The sequence below is a fragment of the Eublepharis macularius genome, chromosome 1 (genome assembly GCF_028583425.1).
Source record: "Eublepharis macularius isolate TG4126 chromosome 1, MPM_Emac_v1.0, whole genome shotgun sequence".
NCBI classification, from domain to species: Eukaryota; Metazoa; Chordata; class Lepidosauria; order Squamata; family Eublepharidae; genus Eublepharis; species Eublepharis macularius.
Window position 1 is genome coordinate 8,680,683 of NC_072790.1, and position 19,392 is coordinate 8,700,074.

The following is a 19,392-nucleotide window of genomic DNA, read 5'->3' on the forward strand; positions in this document are numbered from 1 at the left end:
TCAACCTTGAGCTGGCTTCCGCCAGGATCGAACTCAGGTCATGAGCAGAGCTTGGCCTGCAGTACTGCAGCTTACCACTCTGCGCCACGGGGCTCTTCAGTAACGTTACTGTACAAAAAGACTGTATGGTATAATGGCTAGCATACCCTAAGCATCCTGCCCGCCAGGATTATTTTAAAATGCATGGGAGAGGCACAATGTCACCATTCGTGCTAAAAAAGTACTTCATAGATGTTCATCCTTTCCCCCTCTCCAACTTTTTCGTGGCTTTTAGGAAACGTTTCCCCTCTGACTTGTTTTCTGTTGCTTCTTTCAGCTGGCTACTTTAGAGTTTCCTCCGAAGAAGCTCTTCGGAAACAAGGATGAACAAGTCATTGCCGAACGGCGGAATCACTTAGAGGTAATAGCAAGTAAAAACAACAACAAAAAACCCCACTTGGCTATAATGTAGGTATATTTACACAGTTCTGTCTGCTTGACCAATAGAACTATTTTCCATGAGATGAAAATTAAATAGCCTGTTGGTAAATGTGCTGTTGTGCTTGCTTCATTTAACACAGAAGATGGCAGCAGTAGATCATGAAGTAATGAGAGCCATGCATCAAAAATGTGTTTCTATTCTAGCATGGAAGCGTCTTTGGAGTTCACAGGAAGTGTGTTTGTTCAAGGGCTAAGAGGTTACACATGAGATGAATATTTACAGTAGTTAGGTAAGCAAGATCTTAAAGGCATTTGCCACTGTGGGAATTCATTTTATTAACTTCCTCTTTTTTTCCCCCTCATTGCAATGCAAGTCTGTGCAAATGGTTAGGAATTTTTCCATTCCATGTGAAATGTATGCTTAGGGCAAGTCTAACCATAATCTATCTAGCACTGCACTATACTGTCTAAACCAGAAGTCACCAGCAAGTAACTCATGAGCTACTGGTAACTTGCTGGCTGATGCAGAATAACTGCAGGTCTGTTCTGGGCTTTTTAAAACAAACTTCTATTTCAAAAGCCTTTTCTTTGTGCTGCTTAGCTGATAGCTTCATTTCTGGTGCTCTTCCTATGTTATTTATTTTATTTATACCCCACCCTCCCCACGAATGGGCTCAGGGCGGCTCACAGCATGCATACAATACAATAAGTTAATCATAAAAACTATAAAATCAGAGGTAATTTAAAAAATCATTAAAGTAGTTCGGGCACCTACTGTGTATAGGCCACTTAAATAGACAATCAGCAGCCCCATATGAGCCATAACATGTAGGCATACATATGGCTGAGAGCAGTCATGGGAAAGGTGGCGGTCTTAGGTGGAAGGGTGAAAGGACACACCCACTGGTCCTCAGCCAAAGGCCCAGCGGAACATCTCTATTTTACAGGCCCTGTGGTCCTGTAACAGGTCCTGCAGGGCCCGTGTCTCCAGTGGGAGAGCGTTCCACCAGGCCGGGGCCAGGGCAGGAAAGGCCCTGGCCCTGGTCAAGGCCAGATGGATGTCCTTCAGGCCAGGGACAACCAGGAGCTGTTTGTCTGCAGAGCGCAATGCCCTGCAGGGGACGTAATGGGAGAGGCGGTCCCACAGGTCTGCTGGCCCCAGTTCGTGAAGGGTTTTAAACACCAAGGTTAACACCTTGAACCAGATCCGGAACTCCACCGGAAGCCAGCACAGCTGGCACAGCACAGGATGGATATGTGCTTGGATTGGTGTTCCGGTGAGAACGTGTGCTGCTGAGTTCTGGACCAGTTGTAGCTTCTAGGTCAGGCCCAAGGGAGCCCAGCATAGAGTGAGTTGCCGTAATCCAACCTGGAGGTGACCGTTGCATGGATTCCTGTGGTTATGTCCCGAAGCGAGAGAGAGGGCGCCAGTTGCCTGGCCTGTCGAAGACGAAAAAAGATCGACCTCGTAAGGGTCATAACCTGGGCCTCCATTGAAAGTGTGGCATCCAGAATCACGCCCAGGCTCCTCACCGTCAACTAAAGTTTCAGTTGTACCCCGTCGAGGGCTGGAAGCCGGGTCCCCAACTCCATCACCCCACGGCCGAGACACAGGACCTCCATCTTCAGGGGTTCAATTTCAGGCGACTCTGGCGTAACCATGCCGTCACGGCCTCAAGACCCCTGGCCAAGGAATCTGTGTGTGTGTGTGTGTGAGAGAGAGAGAGAGAGAGAGAGAGAAATTTTTCATTACTGAGTAATTTTTCATTACTCAGAAGCAGCTCTCAATAAATAAGAGTTTGGCAGCCCTGATCCACATTGATTGGTGGTGGCTGGCCAAGATGCTTTTAGCTGGATACGCAACCCAGGTACCTGCGGCACGCAAAAACACATTTTGCCACCAAGGTAAACTTTTATTTAATTTACTTAAAATATTTATTACCAATCTTTCTACTCTACAGAACTCAAGGTGGCTTACATAAAAATACATTTAAATACCCCAGTTTAAAATTACAGTCTGAAGACTTATTGCTCACATACAGTTCTAAATAAAACTCTGTCCAGCTGCCTTTCTAAAGATCGAAAGTGAGGAGGCTCACATGGGTGGGGGGTCACCACCTCATCTTGGGGAGGCCTCCGTTCCATCCCAAACCCACTCCTCTTCTTTCCCATTGTAATGCTCTTTCCTACTGAACTTATCAGGCAGCTATATTTCATCAGGTTTTTTGTTACCACTTTTTGCAGTTTTTATTCTTTTCCATATGTTAGTTGTTAGATTTGATTTATATTTCTAACAGATGGATCTTTCTGATTTTATCTTTCTTGGGTAAATCTTGGAGACATAAAAAGGGTAAAACTGAGTGATTCAATAGGCTTGGTTTGTACGCAGTAAAAGTGGACTTGCGCTACATAAATACGACTTCCCCATCTTCCTCCTCCCATTTCATTCTTCTCCCCCCCCCCCCCCGCCTTGTGCCCCATGTGGACTCCCAGGAATGGTGGTTGAATTAGAAGCAGGAATGCAGGGGGGGGGGAGCTAAACATTGCCCTCCCCCTCCTTTCATAAGCAGAAGTGCTTGTGAACAAAACAAGAGGTATTGCAGTGGGTACCTATGGGTGCCTTGGTGCCCACCGACACCTTACCTGACCTGATGCCCAGCAAGTGTTTTTGAAAAGTGAGTGAGGCCAGGTGGGGCCTAGCACAGGTTCTGATTGGCCCCTGGAGATCTGATTGGCTGTGCAGATTAAAATCGCATTCTTTGGCAGAAACTGCTGCCGTGGTGTTGGTTTTATTCTCTCTCGCTCTTTTACAGTGTATTTTTAAAAAATTACTGCTCTTATCTCCTGCACTTGAACTTCCTCTGGATGTGCGGTTGGCTCCACCTCCCACGGCAGCCATTTTGTGGTTGGCTCCATCACCCTGTGTCAGAATTCCAAAGGTGCCCAAAGGGCTCTCCTGTGGTATCATCTCGAAGCCACAGGCCAATATCCTAATGCTCCGCTCAGCAAAGTTCAAAGCTATCAGCTTAAGTGGCTCTTCCACTGGAGGATGAACCACTCAAGCTGGCGGAAGTCTCCTTAGGCTTAAACTTTGCTGACCAGAGTGATGGAATTCAGATCCTGCTATTTAGAGGGGTCAAAAGTAGTGCTGTGAGGAAGAGATTGAAATCTCTCCCTTCCCAATCGTTAGTTGTAAGTACCTGCACCAGTCCGGTCCTCTTTGTTGCCCTTATTTCTCCTGTTGGCTAATGTTATATGCCAGGGGTGGCCAAACTAGTTTATTGTAAGAGCCACATAGAATAAACGTCAGATGTTTGAGAGCCGCAAGACATGATGCATTGACGTGACTTCAGATGAGGAGGTGGGTTTGGGGGAGTGTCCTGAAAGTGACATCACAGGAAGGGGTGGGATTTGGGTGCAGTATGCTGGAAGTGACATCATCAGAAGGGGTGGAGCTTGGAAAGAGCCATCACCTGACCTTTGACTTGGAAGTGACATCACAAAAGTGACATCACATCCTTGCTAGCTTCACCCTCAAAGTCCCCAGATATTTTCTGAGTCAGACCTGGCAACCCCAACATTTTTATTGAAAACATGAAAGACATGGAAAGAAAGGAAGGAAAAAAAGGAAAAGGGAGGGAAAGACATGGAAAGAAAGGAGGAAAGGGAGGGAGGGAAATAAACTAGACTAAAATAAAATGTATGGCCATGGCGATACTCGGAGACCTCCAGGAGCCACACAATATGTCTAGAAGAGCCACATGTGGCTCCCGAGCTGCAGTTTGGCCACCCCTGCGATATGCCATATTTTCCCTCTTTAAGTGCTGTGTTGTTCTTATCCTGGGTTTGCTAATTGGAGTAGTCAGCCAGTTGGGGAACAGGATGCAGAGGTGACACTACATAACACCTGGGCTTTGGCCGTGTGAAATCACTGAGGGCAAGGAAATCCAACGGAGAGTAATCGTTGCTGGCAAAGTGACATGAGCGAGCTCAGGTGCAATCCTAAAGGGTCTTGTTGGCTGCCACAGTGGCACTTTCAGTCGCCAGAGAGCACTACCTTTTTTTTTTGGTTGAATTCAATAATATAGAAGAGTTCAAAGAAATTGGTTCTTACCTCAAAATCACTTTTACCGTTACTCATTTGCTTCATACAGAAGTATTTTTTTTAAATAAATACATACATGAATAATCCATCCAATATTTTGTCAGATTCTACCTAGGACTTGCATTGCTAAATATAATTGTATTGTGTTTTATGCCCTTATAGAGGATTAAGTACTTGCTGTTTTTAAAACCTGGAATCCTTTCTCAGTAGTTGAATTACAAACTATTCATAATTTGTATACTCAACAGCGAATTAACGGATGGCTTTCAGCATGCATTGATTCTCAACTAATTCTATTGCATTAGCCACTGCAGGGGCAAACAGCTGTCTCTGTGTATGGGTCTTGTACTTAGTGTATATGAAGCTATAGGGAAAATAACTTGATTAGACTTTCACTGATTACCTATGCATTGCACAGGCAGTGTAACTAACGTGTGCATACTTTATATAGCTGTAATCTGTTAAGGGAGGGAAACGATACACAGGGTTGGATCTAGCCAGTTTCTGCTCAGTCTTTCCCAGTTCCCCTCATAGAGGAGCTGGGTTCTCTACGTCCATGTCCTGTGATCCACGGGTCAGAGTGGGCCCCACCTTCCTTTTTCACCAGTACGAATGTTGGTTGGGTCCTCCTCATAATCCCCTCCTGTACACTGTATAATTTCACAACATCCCCTAGAAATAAACCATCTCCACACTGTTCAGAAACAGGCAAGGCCCGGGCACAATTTTGCAGCATCTGTTTTTCTAACACAGGAGCCCTACCTTTTAAGTGATACCTGCAAGACCGAATGGGATGGTTACTGGATCTCATTGCGCCAGAGTAGCAAAATGGCATCATGAATCTACATCAGTGTAATGACACCGTTGCTCCAGCAGTGCATCCCTGCCGACATAACCTGTATGCCCAATGGAAACAGCCAGCACACTTTCCAGAAATGCCAAGGCAGGGAAATGGGGAAAGTAGCGACTGACTACTCTGTGTGTGTGAAGGGCGTGCCTCGCTTAAGGAAGAGTGCAGAGAGGGCAGAGAGAGAGAGAGAGTGTCTCTCTCTCTCTCCAGGCTCTGGCAGACAGCAGCTGTATGATCCTTCCATCTCATTCCCCTGGGTTAGCTCAAAGGAAGACTACCAAAGGCAGGCTCCTTCGGAGGCAGCCAGTTGTGGTTTCCATCGAGCATGTGTCTGCTAGTGGCCAGGATCACATTTCTCCCACTGCCGATCTTGTGTTCATCAAGCGATAGGTAAGTATTGGAATGTAACATCAGCCACAGACATTGAGTCATGGGATCAGGAAGCAAAGATGGCGCAGAGCTTGGGAAGTGAGAGCTTCACACACTTATCGACCCCTTGAGGAAGTGAAGAGTCCTCTGTCCCACTTAGCACGTCACTCCCCTTCTTCCTTCCGGGACATGCCTATGGCTGGGGCTCTGAGCTCGCCCCTCCTTGAGTCATGCTGGAGGGGCTGGAGGGGGAGAAGACAAGCAAACAAAGGAGCACCTCCCCAAACCTTATTCCCAGGGCTGTAAATTGAGTGAACTCTCAATATCGGTTCTTGAATCACCTTAGTCATGGATGTCTGAAAGGAGCACTTAAATTATTAACTAGTGTCCTCTCCTGTTTGAAGAAATTTTGGTCAGTAAACCGTGTGAACGTTATTCAACTGCTCAAATACATTTTTGTGTGAGAAAGAAAACAGTTTATTTGTGTTTAGATTATGTATTTGTATGTTGCAGTGGTATCATGGAAGGACTGCCTCTTTTATAATGAGGATTCCTATATGCAATTTGAACTGCTTACATTAGAACAAAAAATCTGCTACAGGATTAATTTAACCAGCTCATCAATGAAACCTTGCAGCCTTCTGTTAATTAATGTTAGATTTATTGTTGCTTTTTGACATGGCTTCCAAATCTACTGTTATCCCCTTCCCATCAATAGATGCCTAGTCAGGCCATAAGAGACTCAGCGGCCCATTCTGCACAGCACACTTTAAGCTGGTGATGCTGAGCATTCACACTGATCGGTGCTGCAAGGCACAACCTCGAGGTGATTTGGTGCCTGCTGATAAGTTGAGATGTGTCTGTTTGGAGCCGCATTTTGTGGGGACTGGAGCTGTTGTCATTTTTAAAAAAAAAAAAAAATCGCATGCATTGTAACATTGCAGTGTTGGAACCCATCTCCCCTCCTCCCCTGTATTTGCTGATTGGGCTGTCCCATGCCCACTGGAGAGCCCCCATGCCCACTGGTAGTGGAGTTCTGGGGGAAAAGAGGTACACATTTTTAACGTTTATTAACAAATTATAAATGAAATCACATTTTTCATTCAATGAAAGACAGACATTTTGCTAAAAGAAAGTTCCAGCTTACTGAAAGCAGATGTCCGAAAAATGCTCCCGATCTAAGCATTCAAATAAACAAGCTCTTATAAAACAAATTAGAAGAAAATCATTACTTCACAGGGTTTCCACAGGGTTTGATGATAGAACAAAGGTGAGATGATAGTGCAATTATTTAATATAATAAAAAAAAAATTTCAGTGATGATGGGCTTTCCCCTCATAGGTAATCTGGGGGTGACGCAGGTTCTCTTTTCTATTTCTTTCCGGACAAGGCTTCAGAGACTGAAAAACCAGTGGGCGTTTTCTGCCGAGGTGGTGAACCTGTGTCTGGGCTGGTTCACTTGCCAAACATCATGGGGGAGAAGGTTTGACGCTCCTGTCCTGAGAAACTAGTTCCCCGTGTCCCTGTGGTTTTGTCTTTGATGGAAGCGAGTGTGGCCACGGAGTCCTCGTCCTGCGCAGCCTACCGCCTCAGTGAGACAGAGGAGCGGCCCCAAGTCTCTTGGCTTATTCTGTCAGTGGGTGATTTAGTGGTCTGGGGTCCTTGTTGCACTGTAAAACTCTTAAATTAATTGTTCTGCAGTTTAAGGACTGCAATTTAAGTTCAGAGCCAGCCCTGCTTGATTAAATCTCTCTTGACTGACACAGCCAAGAATTTTGTTGATTAAAGTTAATGAATTAGAAGTTAATCTTGTTTATCCATTCATGCCATTTGAAAACTATAAATAGGGGAATGCTATCACTATGTGTCTGTTTGAAGACGCCAGCACAGTGTATATATTTAAAGGGGAAAAGGAAAGTATGCCAAAATTTAATATTAAAATTGCTTTTGCAAATCAGAAAACAGCTTGCTAGGTATGTAGAAATTTATTATAATAATAAAAATAATAACTGCACTTGTTTACTGCTTTTCTAGATAGGTTAATGCCCCACTCAGAGTGGTGAACAAAGTCAGTGTTGTTGTTATCCCCACAATATGGCTGGGGAGCTGGGGCTGAGAGGAGGGGCTTACCCAAGGCCACCTGCCGAGCTCATGGCAGGAGTGGGATTCGAACCAGCAGGGTGTTCATTCACAGCCCAGCCACTTAACCACTGTGCTTCAGCAGTGGGCTTGGGATCCCACAATGGAGGAGTACAAAAATGTTTGAAATTGATTCTTTATCGCCTTCCCCTTTGCCTCAACAGTCCTCCCCAAGACTTCTGAAATGCTAAGCATGGACACTGTCGGACCTACAAGGGCACTGATGGCCTGGGGGTTGGCAATGAGAGGGGGGGGACTGGGCAAAATTGCCTTCCCTTCCTCTCCCCTCAGTGATACTTCTGCAGGTGCAAGAAATACTGTTGTGCCCTCCTGGTTCCCCCTTCTCCCTGTAGGTCCCCAGGCCACTTGGCTTTTTGTCACCATAGATCCCACAACCTCAGTGAAGAGGAATTGGGCAACATCACATCCCCTTGCTCTTAGGTGAGCACAACACGCTTCAAGCTGAAATGAGGGTCAGGGAGCATGCAGGGGGCTGCTGGGGGGAGTAAAGGCAGGAAGATGCTTTACTCTGATCTCCTTCCCCTTCTGTGTTCACAACTTCCAATCCATAAGAATAATAATATAATAACATTCAATTTATATACCGCCCTTCAGGACAACTTAATGCCCACTCAGAGCAGTTTTACAAAGTATGTCATTATTATCCCCACAACAATAATCACCCTGTGAGGTGGGTGGGGCTGAGAGAGCTGTGACTAGCCCAAGGTCACCCAGCTGGCTTAAAGTGGAGGAGTGGGGAATCAAACCCGGCTCTCCAGATTAGAGTCCCACGCTCTTAACCACTACACCAAATTGGCTCCCATAGAGTCCAACTGATCAGTTGTGCTGCTAATAAAAAATTTTCTGTGTTGGGGTTTTTGAGCAATTTAGACTGATTTTTTTCATGCTCACAGGTCATATTTAAATACATGTACTTTCAGCGCAGTGTCGGTTTGGTGTAGTGGTTAGAGTCTTGAACTAAGATCTAGGAGACGCAGGTTCGAGTCCCCTCTCTGCACGAAAGCTTGTTGGGTGACCTTGGGCCAGTCACACCCTCCCGGCCTAACCCCTCTTAGGGCGTCGTCATGAGGATAAAACGGAGGAGAGAAGAATGATGTGAACCGCCTCGGGTTCCCCATTGGGAGGAAAGGTGGAGCGTAAATGGAGCAAATAATTAAGGGAAATACTCTGGCGTCCTTTTTGTAGGCTGCGAGAGAAGAGGGCTTACCATATGCTTTTCTTCTTCCATTTCTGCTTCTGGGTTCACTAGCAGCAACTGCATCAAATAGTGTGACAGTATCTTACAGCCTCTGTGTCTCTGGTGGAGTGTTGACTCTCAGAAGCTTACACCTTTGGAAGTCTTGATGGCCTTCACAGCGCAACTGCACTTGGGTTTTTCTGTTCTGCTCCCACCTGAACATACGTTATAATCTGCCTCTTTAGTTCTGTTGACTTTGCTTCTTCCTGTTCCTTTAATAGTAGTAGTAGTAGGAGTAACAGTGCACTTATATACCCCTCTTCTAGACAGATGAGTGCCCCACTCAGAGCAGTGAATAAGGTCAGTGTTGTTATTATCCCCACAATGCAGCCGGGGAGCTGCTGGAGTGAGAGGAGCGGCTGACCCAGGGCCACCTGCTGAGCTGATGGCAGTAGTGGGATTTGAACCAACAAAGTGCTGATTCGTAGCCCAGCCACTTAACCACTATGCTACAGCTGCTCTTTGGACTGTTCCCTTTAGAGTTAATTCCCAGAACTCTTTTTTTGCCCGAAGGGTTCTCTGGACCAGATATCTCATTGGTGGAGGTGTATGGGGAACCAGCTCCTGTAAAATGGATTGAATTATATAATAGCCCGTAACTCTGTCACTGCTCCCCTGACAAATCCAAGGTGCATTGAGCCGATTCACAAGAGACAGTATGTAGATGATGGTGTCTGTTAAAGAGTCCACTCATGTCAGTGGGAACGGTTGAATGAACTGGCCCACAGCTCTATGCAAGTTAGTGTTCAAATAAAGCTTGCAAAAATCCTGTTTTCCTTTTGCTGCCTACACCCCAAAATAAAGGAATACACAAATGGCAGAAATGTTACACCACATCAAACCAAGTTGCTTAAAGCATCGAAGGGGCATATGTTACTATTCTGATCCGAGTAAAGAGTGAAGGTGGCATAAACAGTAGCATATTGAAGCCTGGCAGTGCGTGGTGTTAAAGGAAGGCAGACGGTATAATGTACTTTCTGCAAAGAAGAGGCACGTTCTATTTAATCTCTGAGGGCTCAGCTACACGGAGGCTGCGTGTGCAAAGAAACGAGCATTGTTTAAAATACACATCGGAGAATGCGTTGTTGAGCCTCAGAACCCCGTGCTGTGATAGGCGTGTTTGCCAAAACCGATTAGAAAACCAAATGACGTATTGAAAAAAATATGCAAAGTAATATTATTTCCTGTGCAGATTCCTCCATCTCCTTGGAATTAAGTCCATTTCAGTCTTGTGCTGATAAATAATTCAGTTTGACCTTTGTTATCTATGCTGTTTTATGAGGATGTAGATTTCACCCGTTTTTCTGTCATAAAAAAAACAGTAAAGAGTCCAGTAGCACCTCTAAGATTAACCAACTTTATTGTAGTGTAAGCTTTGGAGAACCACAGCTCTCTTCGTCAGATACCATCTGACTCTTGGCTGCTGTTTCGCTGCTACAGACTAACATGGCTAACCCCTCTTTTCTGTCATAGGATCCGATGGACACTGCAGGCCCAAACCATTGCCTTGAATCAAACCCCAGTACAGTCAGTGGGCGTGATTTTAACTAAGATAATGAATCATCTCTTTAACTGACTATGACTATTTTGAGGTGAATTTAAAAGGGAAAAATTTAAATGGGGAGGAACCGTTAAAACACACTAGTAAGTGAAACATTTAGATTTTTCTGGTGGGATTTTGTGCAACTGTGCCCAATTAGGAAGATCTGTCAAAGCTTCTAGTTAGATGTCATTTCATACAGAATTATTAAGAAAATTGCTTGAGATTCCATTACTGGAACTCAGCAAGAATTGCTTCAAGGCAGCATCTTGTTAACTCTCGTTGGAGTCTGGGCCAATGTTAGCATATCTTTTTTTTTAACCTTTTGATCTACCAATAAGATTTCTATGTTTGCAATAGTCTACGGTATATCTTATTTCTTTATCCATATGTTCAGTGTTTAAAACTGATATAGTTTTATTTGCATCCGAGAATTCTCCACCCAATTTCAAAAGCTTTTTCACCATAGTGTCAAACAAGGAAAAAATAACTCACATTTGCTAATGCTGATAGTTTAGGTTTTTAAAAATAGCTATTTAAAAACTTTTCAACTATAACAGTACATTAAGATTTGTTCCAAACATAAATACAATATAATTTTGTAAGAAAATTCACATAGTTACAAATGTTGAATGGTTAATGAAGATGTGTGTGTTAAGTGCTGTCAAGTTGCCTCCGACCTATGGCGACCTCCAAAACATCCTATCATTAACAGACTTGCTCAGATCCTGCAAACTGGAGGACATGGCTTCCTTTATTGAGTCAAGCCATCTTGTTTTAGGTCTTCCTCTTTTCCTACTGCCTTCCACTTTTCCTAGCATTATTGACTTTTCCAGAGAATCTTGTCTTCTCGTGATGTGACCAAAGTATGATAGCCTTAGTCTTGTCATTTTAGCTTCTAGGGAAAATTCAAACTTGATTTGATCTAGTACCCACTTAATTCAATATATTTCCTAGGCACTGTAGTTTCTTTGGAGGTACATTTTGTGGTGTAATCCAAAAAGGGAAACCATCTTTCCATAAAAAAGGATTGGTAAGTAAGATTCTCTGATTACGCTATTTGGTCTGTTATTTTGTCTGATATTAAAAGGTCCCAGAACTTTTAACATTCAGTATTCAGTAGTGAAAATTTTATCACTTTTCCAAGCTTGGGCTGTTGTCATCTTGGCTGCCATTAACAATAATGATACTAGGTCATATTATAGAAAAAATAATAGGCTATACTTTAAAATGTAACTGTGAAATCATATTGTTGAATTTACAGAATAATAATAATATATTGACTCTGAGAAAGGACCTAGTGTTTTAGTTTTTAAGATTGTTTTCCAAATTATCCTAATTTAACTATGTTGACTTTTGGGTGTAACCAATTCTTCTACGTCCTTGATGGCCAGCCCTTTCCTGGGACTAAATCCCACTGAATGAAATGAGACTTACTTCCAAGTAGACCGCTTAGGATTGCTCCCCAAGTCAGCTGGATGGCCGCGTGAGGACCTGCCTAGCTTTCAGAGATGTTGTATAATGTTCCAAGCTCAAGTGTGTCAATAAAGGGAATGTGACGACAAGGACATGAGACGCACTTCAGCCCTGTCCTTTCTCAGCGCTGGCTTATCAATCATCCCTCTGGTGTTTGATTTCACCAAAGGAAGTTGAGGATGAGGCTTGTCAAGAAGTTGGGCTTGCTGTTAGCCAAGGCCGCTCCAACAAATGACACGCTGTCACCGCTGACCCAGAGATGCGTAGTAAATTCAATTCTTTTGCTGTTGTCTGTGAATGAATGTTGACAGCACTTGTTTTAACTAGCGCTCAGGAGGAAAAGATTGATTTCCTTCACTATCCAGCCCTGTTCTGATCTTTTTTTAATATGGCCTCATACGTCCAAAAAAGCAGATTCACAGACCTACAGAAATTGTAAATCACCCTTGTTTTTCCACTGACAGAATAATCTGAGTTTTTCATTGATGGGAAAGAACATAAGTTTTAATGTGTAGACGTTATAAGGAGTATTAAGTCCTGTAGATTCTAATTGCGTTTCATTTATTAAAGTGCACTGGGAAGGATTATTGCAGATTATTACTGCAGGTTGAACTTGACTATCTTGGACAGTTAATTTGATTGATGCTGCTCAATGGTAACTCCATATAATGTGCTCAGAATTGCATTGGAAATGCCTCCATAATAAATAGGGTGGATCTCACAATCTGTGCAAGAGGCGAGGTTTAAAAACCATGCTTAAGTTTTGATTACTGTGGTGTGAGGACAGTGGTCTCTTGTATGTGGAGCTACAGAAGATGCCGCCTCCATTCAAAGTCACTTCCCAAGCAAAGCACTCACTGAAAAGACAAACTTCAGATGATTGGGAAAGTGGCCTCATTGGTGGGAACGCCTGCCAGGAGAGAATTCCAAGGCTTTTTAAGAAGGGGTATCAAGGGACGATGGTGGGCTAAGATGACCGACCCAGGAAGTTCATGGTAGAGTTCAGGCTCCCAGCTATACCTCATGGCTTGGATCTTAAGGTGCTGTTCCATTTATAGGGTTGCCAGGTCCCCGTCCCCCCAGCAACTGGCCAGAGGTGGACATGGCAGGGACTTAGTGGGCGTCATATACACAATCATCGTCCCCAGCTGATGACATCCCTTCAGGCTAGATCCTGAACTAGCAGCATTGCCTGTGGCTGATCTTTTAGCATTCAGCCGAAACCGGTATGTTTTTCGCTGAGTGTTAAAGAATTGACCCCAATGCCACACTGTTAGTTCCAAGTGGTGCCAGAAGTGATGTCATTAGCTGCGGATGACGGTTGCACCACCACACCATTTTGCGGACCTGCCTCCTCCCACCAATTGGTTGGCAATCAGTAGGCAGAGGAAGGGATTGCCAGGAGATTGCCCGCCATAAGTGGCGTTGGCACTATCCATTGGCACTGCAGCAGCAGATTCTTCCATCAGAACGGTGCATCGAGAGAGTTCTTTTTCCCTCCTGGCACAGACTCCCAATTTTCTCTCCATACTAACCCTCATGAGTACAAATTCTACTTAGGTGTTTAATTTATTACTTCCTATTCTCTGTTTATTTCTGTTTGTTATTGTTAGTAGTGGGTGGTGAACCTAATCGAGAGGCAACTCTTCTGAAAGTAGTCCGAAACTCAGAGGGAAATGCCCTCGCCAAAGAAAACAAGCTGAATTCTCCCTTGGTTCTGGGAGTGGGTCAGTCCTGACTCATGGGAAGTAGCTCCTCCTCTGTTGCAGGGTCGGTCGAATCAATTGATTCCCTAGGGGAGGGGCTCTTCCCTGGCATGCCAGTTTTTACCAGCCCTGCTCTAGCAGGGAGTCAAATCACAGTGCTCTTCGGAGCAACGATCCTTTATTTTAAAAAAGAGAGAGAGGAAGTCTCAAATGAAGGGAAGACCAGATCAGCCTTGCGGGAAAAGGAAGAGCTTGTCCCTCCACCCCCGCCCCCATCGACCACACCGAGAGGCAGGGGAGACAAGCATAGAGCCGACGTCATACCCGCCGTAGGACCAGCAGTGGCAATTAGTGCAGGCAGCACGAGGAGGATGCCGGCAACACAATGCGGCAAGAGAACATGTTGAGGAGAAGAGGAGCAAGGGGTGTGGGTGGCGAGTTAAACATAGGACACCGCGGCCGCACAGAAGGCAAACTTCCTCAGAACACCTCAGAAGTGGCTGCGGAAGGGAGACAGCCTGATCCCCTAGAAGCCCAGTAAGTGACCTCCTGGAGGCACTGCGGAAGGAGAGGCTTACTCATGAGTAGGGGTGATGCCAGGGGGCTTATTAATCCAGAGGACCACACACGAACCTGATACGGCTCCTTGTGTTCTTCACTGCTCTTCCCCCCAACCCCCTTTTCTTTTAGGCGGGAAAACTCCTTTGGCGGGAATGATGGCCAAGGCAGGTTTAGAAGGGCCCAGTGCAGCTGAGGGATTTGTCGGAGGCCTAGACCTACCTAGTTCTCCTGCCTCTACACATTCTTCACAAGGCGTCAGCAGACAGGGCCAGGAGGAGGAGTCAGCTGGACCTCTTGGGTCCAGAGGCCAAAGAAAATTTATTAGCATGGATAAAGACAGCATAAAAAGAGGTTCAAGGAAGTCATAGACACATCTAAGGGCCCCAGGGGGATCAAGCCCCAGGTCCAAGTAAGAGCGCTAGGCCCCACCACTCTACTGCTTCTCTTCAGGCCAAAAGAAGAAAAAGGCAGGAGAGCTGAATAGAAGGGGACTCAAGCCTGTCTGATGAACCCCAGTGGGAGTCAGAGCTCTCAGACCAACACTCTGAGAGTGCGGAGGGGGAGCTTTCTGATGAACAAGAAGAAACTGGAGTCCTCATTCAAACCAGACTCTTTCCACAGGACGTTTACTCCAAATTACTTCCTAAGGTTCTGAGAACATTAGAGATTGCTCAGGCTACCACTGGGAATGAGGAGCCAGACCCAGCCTTTCCTCAAGGCTTAGAGAGAGCTCTCCCTAAGGTGGGAAATACACAAACTGGAGTTCCTCTACCAGCAATTTTCCACTGTATCCTGAAGGCAGAATGGAAGAACCCAGCCAAACCCAAAGTGTACCAATCTGTGTTCAATAAGTTTTACTCTTTAGCTCCAGAGGCAACAAGGAAGATCAAGCTTCCAGTAGCTGATGACCCAGGCCATTTCCACACGGCTTACCTGTGCTTGTAACGTCCCGGTAGATTGCGCAAAAACCGCGGAAGATCGCATTTCCTCGTGCGAGATTTGCGCAACGTCGTGCAAATCTCGCGCAAGTAAACGCGATCTTCCGCGTTTTTTGCACGATCTCCCGGGACGTTACGAGCACAGGTAAGTCATGTGGAAACGACCTCAGTCACAAGCTTAGCTACCACGTCAGTACTACTGATGGACACAGAAGGAATGCCCAAGGATCCATCTGATAAGAAAATAGAGCAAGGGCTAAGAAGAAACTTCGAGGCCTCGGAGGCATCTCTTAGGGCCTCAGCAACTGGGTCTCTATTTGCCAGGGCAGCGTTCACTTGTGCCTCGAAGCTGGCTGTTGCGAGCAGAGAGGTACCTAAGGAACTTAAGAATGAGGTTAAGAAACTAGCCTTAGAAGTGGCTTTCACAGCAGATGCCACACTTGACTTGTTCCAAATGTCATCAAGGGTGATGGGCTTCAATGTCACAGCGAGAAGAAACACATGGCTGAGAAACTGGGATGTGGACCCTCCGGTGTGAAACAAGGCGGCAGCAATCCTGTTTACTGGATCCAAACTATTTGAAGAAGCTGTAGACAGATATCTGGTGGAGGATGTGGAGAAAAAGAAGGTTCTTCCCTCTAAAAGAAAGGAAATGAGGACAAAGGATAGACACTCCTTTCGTGACTCTAAATGCCCCATCAGACAGAGTAACTCTAGACCATATAAGAGTTGATGGCAATCGAGATCCAGAAGCAACCTTTCATAAAGCTGGCCAGCAAACAAAAGGACAAAAGAAGACCCATCAAGCATGACTATTGCCAACTACCAGTCACACAAATTGGGGGCCAATTACAAGAATTCTCAAGTCAGTGGCAACTAACAATCTCAGACAAATGGGTTTTGGAAACGGTATTCAGGGGCTATTCCTTGGAGTTCCAGTCAAACCCTCCAAATTGCATTGTTCACATCCAAAGGAACTCCATGAAGCTAGAACATTTAAAGATAAAGGAGGCAATCCAACACCTTCTATAGAACTGGTACCGACGCTATAGAACTGGTACCGACGCCTTACTGGAACAGGGGTGTACTCGGTATTCTTCATTGTACCAAAGAGAAATGGGGATGTCAGAGATCCAGAGGAGTTAGCCGTGTTAGTCTGTAGCAGCAAAATAGAAAAGAGTCCAGTAGCACCTTTAAGACGAACCAACTTTACTGCAGCATAAGGTTTCGAGAATCACAGTTCTCTTCGTCAGATGCGTCACAGGAACAGAGCGGATCAAGCAGAGTAGAAACTAAACCAAAAAGTATTTAAACAGGTATGCCAGAGATATGGGAATCCAGAAGTGGACCTGTTTGTGACTGAGCAGAACAAACAACTACCAAAATTCTTCTCCAGGTGGAAGGAAAAAGGAGTGGTTGGAACAATGGCGCTGAATGAAGACTGGCCTCAGACTCTTCTCTCTGCCTTTCCTCCTATAAAAATTCTGGACAGGGTGTTACAGAAAACGATACAACAGTGAGCGGAGGTAATAATGATTGCTCCATTCTGGCCAAGAAGACCATGGTTCCAGGAACTAAAACGGCTCTCGGGGTTAGAACCATGGAGACTGCCACATCGGAAAGATCTTCTGTCACAAGGGAAGATGTTACATCCGGATCCGACCTCCTTAAAATTAGCAGCCTGGAGATTGAGTGCGAGCAACTGTCAGAATTAGAATATACGGAGAGAGTGATTGCTACCATGTTGGTCTCCAGGAAGGGGTCAACAAACAGGAGCTATAATAAGACATGGCAAGTGTTCCACAACTGGTGTAAGGAAAGGGACAGTGAGCCACTGGCAGCATCAGTAAAACAGGTCTTATTATTTCTTCAAGACGGACTAGATAAGGGACTGAGCACCAGTACACTGAAGAGACAGACAGTAACCATCTCAGCGATAAGCGGATCTAAAAAAGGAGTATCACTGACCAGACGTCCACACATCAAAAGATTCTTGAGGGGAACCATACTTATTAATCCCCCGCAGATTCACAGATTCCCGACTTGGATCCTGAACATAGTACTAACAGCGTTCGTTCGAATTGTGTAAGAATTGTCTTTGTGAAAATCACTAAAATATGTATTATTCACTGTATGAAAGGTAAATTATTGTTCTGCATTTTGGATTAGATTGTTTAACATTTATATTGAGGTTCACTGAGCACAGAATATAAGAACAAATATTTACTTTATTGTTGTAATTATTTATTTGGACCCTCCGGTGTGGTTTCCACTGTTGGTTTAGCTGCTTTAACTGAGGTTGGCTTGTTTACTGTGTAGTGTCCTTGGTTAGCATAGCATAGCAGTCAGCTGGGTGATGCCCCACTATCTTCGTGGGCCCACTTTTGTGAGCACCTGTGAAAACGCAAGAGAAAGCACTTTTTAATGTATTGGAATTCATCCTACGACTCACTTACCTTCAGGACTACAGGAACTTGGAAACTGGTCAGATCCAGCACACCTGTAAATAACAAATAGCTGATTAGAATTAGAACTGTGTGTATATGTATTTTGTGGCCACCATTTATTGCATTCATAGTATTTATTGTTTTTATGGATATTTATGTATTTATTGGACTTATGCATGGGTGATTCGAGGTATTGTATTGGAGGAATGTTCTGTGACACCAACAGTTTACTCTAAGCACATGAGCACCTTACAGTCATTTAATTAAACAAGTAACTATATATATTTTGTGTAGATACACACTTGTATATGTGTTTAGTATTTAGCTTGTTTTCCTCGGTGGGGGCGTTTCTCTCTGAGTTTCAAACTACTTTTCATTTTGCAGCAGAAGCAATTGTTCATTTAATGTTTGCTTTATCATCTGAATTCTGTAATTATGGCCATGAAAACAGAAAGGAAACCTCAAAGAACAATTAAACCCCACTCTTTGCCCGCAGTCAAGAAATGATCATTAGGGATCGGTTTTAGCATGTCTTAATATGCATAGCAGAAATGGCAAAGGGCTTACTTCCAAGTAAACACATAGTAGGACAGATATTAACAGATTTGTGTAGCGAATAGAGCTGCAGAAGTGTTGTATGGAACGTGAGTGTCAATTTTGTTTGCAGCTGATTGTAAAAAAAAGGAGTGCGTGAGCAATGCACAAATGTACTACTTTGGAAGCAGCTAATGAGAGGTGTGATGTGGAGAGAGGCGGGCTAAGGGCATCCTCTTATTGCCTTCAGAATGCATAAAAGAAGGTCGCTAAACGAAAGAAACCGTGAGCGCCGTGCTGGATCGGTGCACTGCATTCAAGGGAAGGGAGGGGAGCAAAGCGGCCGCCTCCCGCATTACCGGTCATGGTTCTTGGGGTCAGTGCCTTGTGCAGTCTCTTTGGCGCTGGTTTGCCTGACGGAGTCAAAGCACACAGTCGGCTCTCCAGAGAGAGCATTCGTAAAGTATTATGGGAGAGGTCATAACCCAGGATTGGAGTGCAAGCTTGGAAGAAGTAGTTCCCAGCATTTTCATTTTAAAAATTTTACTTGCGTCCTTGGAGTTGTATTACCAAGTTTGCAACGTGTGCCGCCAGTCAGGGCTGTTGCTCCTCCTCCTCGACTCCATGCAGGTTCCCCCCCACCCCACCCCACCATGGCACTTTTGAAATGCTGCCGACAGCCAGGTGGCCGAACAAGTCCTGGTTCTGAAATAGTATTTTGTGCAGCCTCAGTTCTTGATGTCGTGAAACTTGTACGTTAGGTTTATTGTACCACTTTCTGTAACCTGTTGGGGAAAATGAACGTTATGACTTTAGGATTACATTTTAACGCTAGAATTGTTGCAGGCCCAGTTTTTGTCCCTTCTTGGTCATAGTTTGCAGTGCACAAACTTTAAAACAGTGCAAGTATTTAACTTTTATTTTTTTAAAAAACCCTTCTTACTTAGATACTGCCATTGGTGTCAAAGGCTGTCACCATTTTTTAACAGATTATGAGAACAGTGACAGTGAACTGTGTTCCCTATTAATACGTCTCCTCCAGAAGAGCA

General features: G+C 44.7%; 1 protein-coding gene across 3 annotated transcripts in view; it reads left to right on the forward strand.

Moving 5' to 3' along the window:
- KIF16B (kinesin family member 16B) overlaps positions 1–19,392 on the forward strand; it is a 155,689-nt gene that overhangs the window by 129,375 nt on the left and 6,922 nt on the right. For all 3 annotated transcript variants that reach the window (XM_054970397.1, XM_054970407.1, XM_054970417.1), the window contains one exon: positions 317–400. In XM_054970397.1, coding sequence (XP_054826372.1) covers positions 317–400 — 84 coding nt within the window. The remainder of the gene's footprint in view (positions 1–316; positions 401–19,392) is intronic.